The 14,904-nt window shown below is 44.9% G+C and overlaps 1 protein-coding gene across 5 annotated transcripts in view; it reads right to left on the minus strand.

Annotated features, from left to right (window-relative positions):
- LOC134969314 (EH domain-binding protein 1-like protein 1) overlaps nt 1-14,904 on the minus strand; it is a 292,891-nt gene that overhangs the window by 100,545 nt on the left and 177,442 nt on the right. For all 5 annotated transcript variants that reach the window (XM_063945182.1, XM_063945181.1, XM_063945179.1 and 2 more), the window contains exon 4: nt 11,796-11,849. In XM_063945182.1, coding sequence (XP_063801252.1) covers nt 11,796-11,849 — 54 coding nt within the window. The remainder of the gene's footprint in view (nt 1-11,795; nt 11,850-14,904) is intronic.

Below are 14,904 nucleotides of genomic sequence, written 5' to 3' on the forward strand. Positions count from 1 at the left end.
AGTTACAGCTTTATAGAGATGTTATATCCAGGGCTGGATTTAAGCCTTGGGGGTGCCCGTGGCACTTAAGACAGGGGGGGGCCCTGATGGTAGGTGGCAGATGTAAATTAAATTGTGCATACTTCCCAACATTTCCCATTCCAGGTGGGACAAAATGCTCTCTACCTAGACTTCCCACTTAATATATGATTGGCATCACCTGTGTTGAACTATTTAATTGATAAGAAAGGTGTTTCAAAGCAGGTGATTGTAATCATAAACTAAGAAGCAAGTCCAGGTAGAGAGCATTTTGTCCCTCCTGGAATGGGTCATGGTGGGAGGTATATATTGTGTTTATTAAATGTAAACCAGTGGTGTATAGTTTAATAATACACTTTTCTTGTAGTGGAACAAAGACAACTTAACTTTAAAATACACATAGAAATTTAATAATTTATCTTGTCACATGCAAGAACAGCAGCAGCCTCTGTACTACTTACACACTGGGACATGACTCAGGAGGACTCCCTGTGTGTGTCTATATCTCTAGACATAAATGGTTTAGTCACATAACAGTTTACACAGGACTCAGACACCCAGGTGGGGAGGAGGAGAAGCTGGGATCCTTTGTTCTCAATTACAGCTCTCTCCACACTTCTATCTTGCCTCTGGTCAGAAATCTCCGTCGATAGCTCATGAAACAATCATATTTCAATTAAGCTAATGAATTACATCTCCATCAGTGATAATGTTTTCAAATGACTTTTGATTATTTTTCTATATCATGTAATGTATTTACATTTCTGAATGGATTTGAACCATTTTTGATTATGTAAATACATTTTTCAAAACATTGAAATGCATTTATGATTTATAAATTACCTTTCAAAAATTGTATCCATTATTATGTTTCCTTGCATAGATACAGACTCGCCTTCCTGATGACACCCTGATTTTTGGTTCCAACAAGTTTGGAGCACCTCAATTATTTATTATATTGTATATGGTAATTTACTATTCAGCTGAGATCTAATATAATGTTTGCCTTGGTAGAGCCCTTATATGTTTTATATTGTATTCAGCAAAATGTTATACAGTATAATGTATGTGATTGTTGTTTATAGTACAGGTGTCGGATCTGTTATGCTGAATGCTTGTGACTTGAGAATTTCCTTAACTTTTGGAACTTGGAGCAGTATGTCTAAAATATGCTAAATTTGGGAATAAAACATTCCCTACATGTACTTTATAACCAGACTTCCATATTCCTTTAAAATTATAGTTTGCATCTTAAGCTGGGAATACACTGCATGAGTACCCCCGGAGACAGGGAAGGAACCAACTTCCGATAGTTGGAGGAAGGGTGATTTAAGAGCGCTGGGGAGTGCGTGTGAAGTCTACATTTGGGGCCAAGTAGACTCTGGCACTGTCCCAAGGTCTAATGCACATGTGCAGATCTCTGGGAACATGGCGCCCACACAGTTATCCCAGTGATTTCTCTACTGCACATTTGTAGATCTTCAGGTAAATGGCGGTCATTCTATTTTCCCAGGGACTTCTGTGGCATCAGAGAGGCAAGTATAGAGTTGAAGCGCTTGCATGTACTACAATAGGTGATCTCAATTCACAGCCTGAAGGTGGCTGAATGATGGTCGGGTAGATCTCATAGATTTCAAAACCAAAGCAAATGATCCACACCATTTTTCATCCATTTTCATGCTGTGAGCAATCACCATTCAGTACCATACACTGAATGATAATTGTTCAAACCAATAATGTAGTTTGCTGGTTTGCATCATTATTGTGCAGCATGTGGGTCAGGTTTACAGAGAATGTATCTAATCCTTTTTGCTGTAAAACCACAGACATATAACAGTTTTCTGAAGTTTTACCACATCTATGTACTCCCCATATGTGCCCTACGGAACAGTAGTCCCTATAGGATTTTATGGAGCTACGATGTACCCACATGCATCCTGCTCCAAAAAGCATAATGCTTCTGCCCACTATCCATCATCAATAGATGTCATTAGCTTTAGAAGTTGATAGCTGAGCATGTGCATTTCAACCCCTGGGTCTGGAACCCAGAACTAAATTCCTCGCAGCTGTACAGCATGTGATGTCAGGACGTCATGCTGAGGGGGTGGAGCCACCGGTACCAGAAAGTAGAACACTACCCGGAGCATCCTTAGGACCCGGGCAGTGTTCTAGGCACTACCAGCTGCATGTTCTCCGCTCTACAGCAGCGTGACTAGCAACAAGGTAATGCTCCAGACAACTTGCAAACCAAAAGCAGGTGCTGTGAGGCACTGATGGTGAAACCCCCAGAGATCTACACCCTGGGCTAGTAGCATACCCCTGGTTGTTGTCCCTCATCACCGGGACAGCTGGGTAAAGCAAAGCTCTCCTGGCATGAAGAAGAATCTGCATACTGGCACAAGATCCCACAGGTCAGTATGCAAAGATATACATTAACGATCCTATTATAAATGCAATCATAAATACATCTCACTGGTATGGCCACATGCATCCGGAACCGTGTTTCCATGACCTGTTGGCACTGCTGATCTTCCGACCGAATCCGCCAAACCGAACTTAGCGGCCATTGATGATTGGCAATCGGTATACGATCAGGGAAATTAAACATGTTAAAAATACCTGATTCCCCAATCCTGACCAAAAGCAGGAAAATCAGGATTCTTAACGATGTTTAATTTTCCCAATTCCCCAATCCGTCCTTTGGGGAATCAGGACAGCGCAGCAATTTATTGCTGCTGTATGGGGGTCATTAGTCCTTATAGAAAATTGCCTGTGTCATTTAAATTACAGTTTGTGATATGGGAGCAAAATAACACATGCTTTCTTTAGAAAGGCAAAGTTTAATCAGCAAAGATAAACATTAAAGTTTATACAATAAGAAACTAGACTACATTTTAAAAAACTATATTAATGCAACATTCCTAGAAACACATTTACGCTGATATAGAACAAATGAAATTGTTAAAAAGACCGAATATTAATTACGGAACTACATGGAGTATAGCATAATCAGGCTAGCAAGCAATGGAGCTGGAAATGGATTGCTAGAGATAGCAAGTTTAATCCCCAAATTTACATAACAAGGAAAATAAAACTCATAATATTGTGCCATTAAATCATAAATTACAGAAGATAAAGAAAAGCTAATCCTATAAATATGTTTCATTTTCAGATGAAGGAAAAATGCTGGGATATAGGTTGTATAGCAATAGTCCATGTACACTATTAACTGGGACTTGTCCGACAGTATTCAATCTTTTCCATTAATGATGACCTAATAGATTACTTAGAAAGAAAGGTGTTCGGGATTGCAGATGACACTAAGCTATTAGGATCATTAGCATAGATAATAAGATTTTACTTACCGATAAATCTATTTCTCGTAGTCCGTAGTGGATGCTGGGACTCCGTAAGGACCATGGGGAACAGCGGCTCCGCAGGAGACAGGGCACAAAATAAAAGCTTGAGATATCAGGTGGTGTGCACTGGCTCCTCCCCCTATGACCCTCCTCCAAGCCAGTTAGGATACTGTGCCCGGACGAGCGTACATAATAAGGAAGGATATTGAATCCCGGGTAAGACTCATACCAGCCACACCAATCACACCGTACAACTCGTGATCTGAACCCAGTTAACAGTATGATAATTTTAAAGGAGCCTCTGAAAAGATGGCTCAACAATAATAACCCGAATTTTTTGTAACAATAACTATATACAAGTATTGCAGACAATCTAGGGATGGGCGCCCAGCATCCACTACGGACTACGAGAAATAGATTTATCGGTAAGTAAAATCTTATTTTCTCTAACGTCCTAAGTGGATGCTGGGACTCCGTAAGGACCATGGGGATTATACCAAAGCTCCCAAACGGGCGGGAGAGTGCGGATGACTCTGCAGCACCGAATGAGAGAACTCCAGGTCCTCCTCAGCCAGGGTATCAAATTTGTAGAATTTAGCAAACGTGTTTGCCCCTGACCAAGTAGCTGCTCGGCAAAGTTGTAAAGCCGAGACCCCTCGGGCAGCCGCCCAAGATGAGCCCACTTTCCTTGTGGAATGGGCTTTTACTGATTTTGGCTGTGGCAATCCTGCCACGGAATGTGCAAGCTGAATTGTACTACAAATCCAACGAGCAATCGTCTGCTTTGAAGCAGGAGCACCCAGCTTGTTGGGTGCATACAGGATAAACAGCGAGTCAGTTTTCCTGACTCCAGCCGTCCTGGAAACATATATTTTCAAGGCCCTGACAACGTCCAGCAACTTAGAGTCCTCTAAGTCCCTAGTAGCCGCAGGTACCACAATAGGTTGGTTCATGTGAAATGCAGAAACCACCTTAGGTAGAAATTGAGGACGAGTCCTCAATTCCGCCCTGTCAGAATGAAAATTTAGGTAAGGGCTTTTACATGATAAAGCCGCCAATTCTGACACACGCCTAGCTGAAGCCAAGGCCAACAGCATCGACACCTTCCACGTGAGATATTTTAAATCTACCGTAGACAATGGTTCAAACCAGTGTGATTTTAGAAATCTCAACACAACATTGAGATCCCAAGGTGCCACTGGAGGCACAAAAGGAGGCTGTATGTGCAGCACCCCTTTCACAAATGTCTGAACTTCAGGTACTGAAGCCAGTTCTTTCTGGAAGAATATCGACAGGGCCGAAATTTGAACCTTAATGGACCCTAATTTTAGGCCCATAGACAGTCCTGTTTGCAGGAAATGCAAGAAACGACCCAGTTGAAATTCCTGTGTAGGGGCCTTCTTGGCCTCACACCACGCAACATATTTACGCCAAATGCGGTGATAATGTTTTGCGGTTACTCCCTTTCTGGCTTTTACCAGAGTAGGGATGACTTCTTCTGGAATGCCCTTGTCCTTCAGGATCCGGCGTTCAACCGCCATGCCGTCAAACGCAGCCGCGGTAAGTCTTGGAACAGACAAGGCCCCTGCAGTAGCAGGTCCTGTCTTAGAGGTAGAGGCCACGGTTCGTCCGTGAGCATCTCTTGAAGTTCCGGGTACCAAGACCTTCTTGGCCAATCCGGAACCACGAGTATAGTTCTTACTCCTCTCCTTCTTATGATTCTCAATACTTTCGGTATGAGGGGCAGAGGAGGGAATACATACACTGACTGGTACACCCACGGCGTTACCAGAGCGTCCACTGCTATTGCCTGAGGGTCCCTTGACCTGGCGCAATATCTGTCCAGTTTTTTGTTTAGACGTGACGCCATCATGTCAACCTTTGGTCTTTCCCAACGGTTTACAATTTGGTGGAAGACTTCTGGGTGAAGTCCCCACTCTCCCGGGTGAAGGTCGTGTCTGCTGAGGAAGTCTGCTTCCCAGTTGTCCACTGCCGGAATGAACACTGCTGACAGTGCTATCACATGATTTTCCGCCCAGCGAAGAATCCTTGCAGTTTCTGCCATTGCCCTCCTGCTTCTCGTGCCGCCCTGTCTGTTTATGTGGGCGACTGACGTGATGTTGTCCGACTGGATCAACACCGCCTGACCCTGAAGCAGAGGTTTTGCTTGAATTAAGGCATCGTAAATGGCCCTTAGTTCTAGAATGTTTATATGAAGAGATGTTTCCATGCTTGACCACAAGCCCTGGAAATTCCTTCCCTGTGTGACTGCTCCCCAGCCTCTCAGGCTGGCATCCGTGGTTACCAGGATCCAATCCTGAATGCCAAATCTGCGGCCCTCTAGTAGATGAGCCCTCTGAAGCCACCACAGGAGAGACACCCTTGTCCTTGGCGACAGGGTTATCCGTTGATGCATCTGAAGATGCGATCCGGACCATTTTCCCAGTAGATCCCACTGAAAAGTTCTTGCATGGAATCTTCCGAATGGAATCGCTTCGTAAGAAGCCACCATTTTTCCCAGGACCCTTGTGCACTGATGCACTGAGACCTGTCCTGGTTTTAGGAGGTTCCTGACTAGCTCGGATAACTCCCTGGCCTTCTCCTCCGGGAGAAACACCTTCTTCTGGACAGTGTCCAGAATCATTCCTAAGAACAGTAGACGTGTCGTTGGAATCAGCTGCGATTTTGGAATATTTAGAATCCATCCGTGCTGACTTAGCACTACCTGAGATAGTGCCACTCCGACTTCTAACTGTTCCTTGGTTCTTGCCCTTATCAGGAGATCGTCCAAGTAAGGGATAATTAAGATGCCTTTTCTTCGTAGAAGAATCATCATTTCGGCCATTACCTTGGTAAAGACCCGAGGCGCCGTGGACAATCCAAACGGCAGCGTCTGAAACTGATAATGACAGTTTTGTACTACAAACCTGAGGTACCCTTGGTGAGAAGGATATATTGGGACGTGGAGATACGCATCCTTGATGTCCAGCGACACCATATAGTCCCCCTCTTCCAGGTTCGCTATCACCGCTCTGAGTGACTCCATCTTGAATTTGAACCTTTTTATGTAAGTGTTCAAAGATTTTAGATTTAATATTGGTCTCACCGAGCCGTCCGGCTTCGGTACCACAAATAGTGTGGAATAATACCCCTTCCCCTGTTGTAAGAGGGGTACCTTGATTATCACCTGCTGGGAGTACAGCTTGTGAATGGCTTCCAGAACTGCCTCCCTGTCGGAGGGAGACTTTGGTTTTGTCTGAGTCTGCTTGTAAAGCCCCAGCGTCATGCTGAAGACTTGGCAGAAGCAGGGGAGGGCTTCTGCTCCTGGGATGCGGCTGCATGGTGCTGCCTTTTTCCTCTTCCTCTGCCCTTGGGCAGAAAAGAGTGACCTTTTGCTCGCTTGTACTTATGGGAACGAAAGGACTGAGTTTGAAAAGACTGTGTCTTTTTCTGTTGATGTGAAGTAACCTGGGGTAAAAAGGTGGATTTTCCAGCCGTTGCCGTGGCCACCAGGTCTGTTAGACCAGCCCCAAATAACTCCTCCCCCTTATACGGCAATACTTCCATGTGCCGTTTGGAATCTGCGTCCCCTGACCACTGTCTGGTCCATAATGCTCTTCTGGCAGAGATGGACATTGCGCTTACTCTTGATGCCAGGGTACAAATATCCCTCTGCGCATCACGCATATATAGCAATGCATCCTTTAAATGTTCTATAGTTAACAGAATATTGTCCCTATCCAGGGTATCAATATTCTCAGTCAGGGAATCCGCCCATGCGACTCCAGCACTGCACATCCAGGCTGATGCGATTGCTGGTCGCAGTATAACACCAGTATGTGTGTATATACTTTTCAGGATATTTTCCAGCCTCCTATCAGCTGGTTCTTTGAGGGTGGCCGTATCAGGGGACGGTAACGCTACTTGTTTAGATAAACGTGTGAGCGCCTTATCTACCCTAGGGGGTGTTTCCCACCGTGCCCTAACCTCTGGCGGGAAAGGGTATAGTGCTAATAACTTATTAGAAATTAGCTGTTTTTTATCGGGGGAAACCCACGCTTTATCACACACCTCATTTATTTCCTCAGACTCAGGAAAAACTATTGGCAGTTTTTTCACACCCCACATAATACCCGCCTTTGAGGTATTTGTAGTGTCAGAAAGGTTCAATGCCTCTTTCATTGCCGTGATCATGTAACGTGTGGCCCTACTGGACATTACGTTTGTCTCGTCACCGTCGACACTAGATTCAGTATCTGTATCTGGATCCGTGTCGACCCACTGAGGTAGCGGCCGTTTTAGGGCCCCTGAGGGTGTCTGAGACGCCTGAACAGGCACTAATTGATTTGCCGGCTTTCTCATGTCGTCAACAGTTTTTTGTAAATTGCTGACATTATCACTTAATTGCTTAAACACAATCATCCAGTCAGGTGTCGACTCCCTAGGGGGTGACATCACTAACACAGGCAACTGCTCCGCCTCCACCTCATTTTCCTCCTCATACATGTCGACACACGCGTACCGACACACAGCACACACACCGGGAATGCTCTGATAGAGGACAGGACCCTACTTAGCCCTTTGGAGAGACAGAGGGAGAGTCTGCCAGCACACACCCAGCGCTATATATATACAGGGATAACCTTATATAAGTGTTAATCCCTTATAGCTGCTGTTAATCTAGTTATTTGCTGCCAAAATGCCCCCCCTTCTCTTTTTTTACCCTGAATCAGATGCAGTACTGCAGGGGAGAATCAGGGAGCCGTCCTTCCAGCGGAGCTGTGAGGGAATAATGGCGCCAGTGTGCTGAGGAGATAGGCCCCGCCCCTTCACGACGTCCTTAACTCCCGCTTTTTTGTGTAAAATGGCAGGGGAAAAAATACATCCATATAGCCCTGGAGCTATATGTGATGTATTCCTTTTGCCAGCTAAGGTATATGTGTGTTATATTGCGTCTCAGGGCGCTCCCCCCCCAGCGCCCTGCACCCTCAGTGACCGGAGTGTGAAGTGTGCTGAGAGCAATGGCGCACAGCTGCGGTGCTGTGCGCTACCTTAGTCTTGAAGACAGGATGTCTTCTGCCGCCGCTTTCACCGGACCTTCGTCTCTTCTGGCTCTGTAAGGGGGACGGCGGCGCGGCTCCGGTGACCCATCCAGGCTGAACCTGTGATCGTCCCTCTGGAGCTAACGTCCAGTAGCCTAAGAAGCCCAATCCACTCTGCACTCAGGTGAGTTCGCTTCTTCTCCCCTTAGTCCCACGATGCAGTGAGCCTGTTGCCAGCAGGACTCACTGAAAATAAAAAAACCTAACTAAACTTTTATTCTAAGCAGCTCTGGAGAGCTACCTAGTTTGCACCCTTCTCGGCCGGGCACAAAAATCTAACTGGCTTGGAGGAGGGTCATAGGGGGAGGAGCCAGTGCACACCACCTGATATCTCAAGCTTTTATTTTGTGCCCTGTCTCCTGCGGAGCCGCTGTTCCCCATGGTCCTTACGGAGTCCCAGCATCCACTTAGGACGTTAGAGAAAAGTACAGTAACTTGCTGCAGAAAGATTAGACAAAAACTAGAACATGTATGGCAGATGAAACTTGAACTAGATAAAGGTACAGTAGGCCTGTGTATCTAGGCCAGCCTAATAACTTGCTACTTATAGATTTAAATGGAATACAACTGGGAAAATGGAGAGGGGCAAAGGACACGCAATACTAGGTGCAGATGTAAGTAGCTGCAATGGCAAAACAAGTTTTGGGATTCATAAAAGGGGATAAGTGCATATAATCCAAATGTAGCATTACGTTTGTATAAGGCTCTAGTCAGACAGGGTGCAAGATGCATCATCGCCTGGTGAGTGATAAAATGGAGAGTGATAAACTACCAGCCAACCAGCTCCTAACTGTCATTTTTTAAACAGGGTCCTGTGACATGGCAGTTAGGAGCTGATTGTCTGGTACTTTTTCTCTCTCCATTTTATCACTTTCCAAACGATGACGCATCTAGCCCAACATCTTGAATATGGGGCACAGGTTTTCAGCACCTCAGTTTAAGGGGCCCATTCAATTAGCTGCAGGTTATGTCCCCTGCAGGCAACATTATTGCGCACTTTACAGGTCATTTTCATCAAGCGCGGTCCAGTGAGCCACGCATTTTAATTGTGAAAGCATATTTGTGGCACCCATGCGGCAATCCCAGAGTGCACAAATATTTGTCTAGTGAACTCTTCATATGAAACACCATACAGTTAAAAAGAGGTCATTAGTTTTGAATGTCAGAAAGACATCTTCACTGTCAGATCACGAAGGGGTCCTTTACTGTAAATGTGGTACAGAGTTAGAGGATTGTGACACTATATTGGCAGCTGTCAGTGAAGGAACACCTTTGTCCACATTCTTACTTAGGGGCATGAACTGAGCAGTGGTATCTACTGGCAGATTATTAATAAAAGGACATCTGCAGCCCAGTGATGTGAAGGACTGTATGCTTGTTATCAAATCAGGTAAAGAAGGAGTGTACTACATACTGTATAGGGGTATAATCAATTGAAGTCTGATCCGTTCCGACATTCATTTATGTCGGAATGAATCCGACCTGGGGGAGAGCCGCGGGCAGACGGGGGAGAGCAGCGCTACAGCAGCGGCTATAGCAGCGTAGCCGCTTACGGCAGTGTCCAGCCGGCTCCAGCAAGTGAGGTCTCGCTTGCTGGAGCCGGGTGGACGCTGCTGTGAGCGGCGGCTGTGACACATCCTCCGGCGCTGCTCTCCCCCGTCTGCCTGTGGCTCTCCCCGTCTCTGCTCCCGCGTCTCACTTCGACTTTTTTTAAAGTCGAATTGAGATGGTCGAAGAGGGGACCAAAACCAACGCAAGCACGCGGATCGTCAGCGATTCCGCCGATCCACATCCACATCCGAATATACCCCATAGAGGTTAACTGGAGCAGGCTGGGAATGTGTGTGATGTAAGGAAAGTTATAGATGTGTCCTCTTACAACTTTTCTCTATACGCTACATGTCGTGTTACACATAACACGTGAGTGCCGTGTGACTCGGTAGCGCTGAGCGTCTTTTTTGCATCTTTTCTAGCAAAAATGTGTCTTCGACGCAATGTAATATAATAGGACGCACAAGCAGCTTCTGCTGATTAAAATTATATGCAGCATGCCTATATTCTGTGTGAGCCCGGGCAATCTCTCTACAGCTCTGCTCACATATGCACATCTTTGGTTGTTTCAAAAGATGGGGATGTATGACAATTGTGCATTACTGATATTGCTATTTCATATTAGATTTGTTTTCCCATTTTTTTTTATCAGAATAACACTTTTTCTTCACTAGTCTACAGTATGCACTTATGAGGGTTCAAATTCAGCACATGGGACCCCCAGGGTCACCATAACTAAGCCCCAGAACACTATTACATTTGTTCAGAACAATAAAACGTGTACTCCAGGGGGGTTTCTAGGGAGGAGGAGGCCTGTGTACAGGCTCCATCTGGGCCCCCTCCTCTCTAGCCGGCAGCACTGTACAGCTCTGGGCACTAGGGTCCCTAGCACTGTCCCAGAGCCTAGAGCGCATGCGCAAACCACCGGGAAAATGGCGCAGAGCTATTTTCCCCAGTGATATTTCTACTGTGCATGCGCGAATCACCATGAAAATGGCGCAGCGCCAGCGATTTCTGCAGCTCTGCTGCATCGCCACAGGACTCCGGATGGTAAGTATTACAATTAATGGTTGCAGGGTGTGCGGTGTTGGCTCCCCTGGGGGCCGTATGCACCACGCACACTGCACCCATTATAAATACGCCAGTGCTGTACCCTCACAGGCTCGCCACTCTTTGAGTACGGTGGCTCTCTCCGATTCGCTCACTAGAGGTTATTACTATTCCCAATAGATGTCCATGTATGGATAGTGAGGTGATGCAGTTTAGTTATGCTAGCCCAGGGGGTCCCGTGTTCTGAACTCGAGTCCGCTTATGGATGCTTGTACACAGAGAATGCATGTGCACTAATTAAACAGAACACATTTAATACTGTTGCAAAACGCTGTAAGCAGGAGCGAAGCAATATGAGGATGGCCAAGGCACTGTCACCTCAGGAAGCAGGATTTGGATTATAGCAAATTATACAGAAGTCACTTTAAAAAATTAGCATTTATTTTCCTTGGATTAGCAATTTAATATTATTAATGGACACTATGTGGGTATTTTTCTATTGCGTTATGCTAATTATGGATATTTATATTGTGGTTTCTATGTCTGCCTTAGGCAGTATACAGTAATTGTGAAGGCTACGACAAGATGTAATTACATTATGTACATCGAAGTTACATTACCATGAGTGCCACAAATGGAAATAAGGATACTATTGACAACCAGATGAAGGCAGCCAGGAACAGGTTACATCAGAGGGATTCTGATTCACACTTACCCCTTCAACTTGGAATGTCCATTCTTTCTCTTCAAAGTGATCGGAGTGAGGGTCCTGGGACAAAGACATAAATAATAAAAGTTGTCATTTCAAATGCCTGTTATCTGCAACTTTCAGTTTATTTTAAAACACAAAGTTATTATTTTCACTTTGCATATTTCCTGTTGCATATTTTGGGGGGAAATTCAATTAGCCTGGAAATTTGTTCGGACTTTAAAACCGGGTGGTTTTTGTGATTTTTGTAACTTCTTTGCTGATTTTTTTTCACTTAATTCAATTTTCCCGTTTTTTTTTTGCCCAAAAATGTTTCTATTTTCAGGCAAATAACATATGATTCAGGATAAGTTCCCAGACCAATATGTTTTTACACAAAAAACGGAGCTGACAGGTCTGGATATCGCCAGCATCGGGGAAAATTAAAATATCCCCAGGGGATCAATTATCCCGCAGTCCATTATTACCCGACCGTCTTCATCCCACAGGCACTTTCTCTAGGTATCTGAATGGTCTATTTAACTGTCAATTTATTTTGCCCCAAAAAGCTCAAAAATCGTTGTTTTTATGATTGAATTAACTCAATAACATATATTTAAAACTTATCTAATACGATTTTATTTAAAAAAACTAGGAATTTAATACCTAACGGTAATTCCTTTTCTGGAAGTCCGTAGTGGATACTGGGGTGACATTAGTACCATGGGGGTATAGATCGGGTCCATTCGAGCCTGGCACTTTAAGAAAACATTAGTGTGTGCTGGCTCCTCCCCCCTCCACTAGACTCTAGGAAACCTGTGCCCGAGGAGACGGACATACCATGAGAGAAGGAATAACACGAAAGCGGTGAGGCAACAAACCAACACACAAAAGTAATAAAGGATAGCAGCGCTAACCAGAACAGTGGAGAGCAACGCTAACCATAACAAAGGATAGCAACGCTAACCAAACATGGAACAGGGACAGCAACAGCAGACCCAACCAAGAACACTTACAACCAGGTAAGCAGGACCACGAAGCAGTGAGGCGGGCACCCAGTATTCACTACGGACTACGAGAAAAGGAATTAAAGATAGGTATTAAATTCCTATTTTCTCTAACGTCCTATTGGATACTGTGGTGGTATTAGTACCATGGGGAAGTCCCAAAGCTCCCAGAACGGGTGGGAGAGTGCTGAGACCCCTGCAAAACTGCCTGACCAAACTGAAGGTCATCTCTGGCCAAGGTGTCAAACCCATAGAACTTAACGAACATGTTCGAACCAGACCAAGTAGCTGCGTGGCACTGCGTAAGGCCGAGATGCCCCAGACAGCCGCCCAGGAAGAACCTAGCGACCTAGTGGAATGGGCCTTAACAGAACTCAGCAGTGGCAACGCTGCCGAAGAATAGGCTTGTTGGATGGCCAATCTGAGCCAATGAGCAATGGACTGCTTAGAAGCAGGACATCCAATTTTGGTAGCGTCATAAAGGACAAACAGCGAGTCAGACTTCCTGTGACGAGCTGTTCTTTTGCCGTAAATCCTCAAAGCCCTCACAACGTCCAAGGACTTTGGAGCAACTGACAGATCCGACAGTATCGGAACCACTATCGGTTGATTAATGTGAAAGGCCGAAACCACCTTCGGCAAAAACTGCGGGTGAGTTCTGAGCTCAACCCTATCCTCATGAAATATCAAATACGGGCTCTTACAAGATAAGGCCCCCAATTTTGACACACGTCTAGCAGAGGCGAGAGCCAGCAACACGAGAGTCTTCCAAGTAAGATATTTCAAGTCCACCCTGTGCAAGGGTTCAAACCAGTCCGACTGCAGAAAGGTCAAGACCACATTGAGATCCCACGGAGCAGTGGGTGGTTTAATGTGAAGAACACCCTTCAGGAATGTCTGTACTTCCGAAAGGACAACCAGTTGTTTCTGGATGAAGATGGAGAGAACCGAAATCTGAACCTTGATAGAGAAACATAGAAACATAGAAACATAGAATTTGACGGCAGATAAGAACCACTTGGCCCATCTAGTCTGCCCCTTTTTTTATCCTTTAGGTAATCTCAACCCTTTTTGAACCTTAATTCTTTGTAAGGATATTCATATGCCTATCCCAAGCATGTTTACATTGCTCTACAGTCTTAGCCTCTACCACCTCTGATGGGAGACTATTCCACTTATCCACTACCCTTTCCGTGAAGTAATTTTTCCTTAAATTTCCCCTGAACCCCCCCCCCTCCAGTCTCAGTGTATGTCCTCGAGTTCTAATATTTCTCTTCCTTTGAAGAATGTTTCCCTCCTGAACTTTGTTAATACCCTTGATATATTTGAAAGTTTTTCTATCATGTCCCCCCTTTCTCTTCTCTCCTCCAAACTATACATGTTAAGATCTTTTAGCCTTTCCGGGTACGTTTTGTAATTTAGGCCATGCACCATTTTAGTTGCCCTTCTTTGTACACTCTCTAATGTATTTATATCCTTCTGGAGATATGGTCTCCAGAACTGGACACAGTATTCCAGATGGGGCCGCACCAATGACCTATACAGTGGCATTATCACTTCTTTTTTCCTACTACTGATTCCTCTCCCTATGCAACCAAGCATCTGACTTGCCTTTCTCATTGCTTTGTTGCATTGCTTTCCTGCCTTCAAGTCACTTGAAATAGTGACTCCTAAATCCCTTTCCTCCTCAGTAGTTTCCATTATAGTACCCTTGATACTGTATTTAGCCTTTGGGTTTTTGAGACCTAAGTGCATGATTTTGCATTTTTTAGCATTAAACTACAGTTGCCACGTACTTGACCATTTCTCAAGCCTACCTAGGTCATCAATCATTTGTTTTACCCCTCCCGGTGTGTCTACCCTGTTGCATATCTTTGTATCATCTGCAAACCCTTGAGCCTAACGTTAGTCCCATATACACGTCTGCTTGCAGGAAGAGCAGAAACCGGCCAAGTTGAAACTCCGCAGGAGAATATTTTCTACCCTCACACCAAGAAACATATTTCTTCCACATACAGTGGTAATGTTTTGACATAACCACCTTCTGGGCCTGGACCATAGTGGAAATAACCTTGGATGGGAGACCTTTTCTAGCTAGAATCTCCTTCTCAACTTCCAAGCCAACAAAT

This window comes from Pseudophryne corroboree, chromosome 11 (assembly GCF_028390025.1).
Source record: "Pseudophryne corroboree isolate aPseCor3 chromosome 11, aPseCor3.hap2, whole genome shotgun sequence".
In the NCBI taxonomy this organism is placed as follows: Eukaryota; Metazoa; Chordata; class Amphibia; order Anura; family Myobatrachidae; genus Pseudophryne; species Pseudophryne corroboree.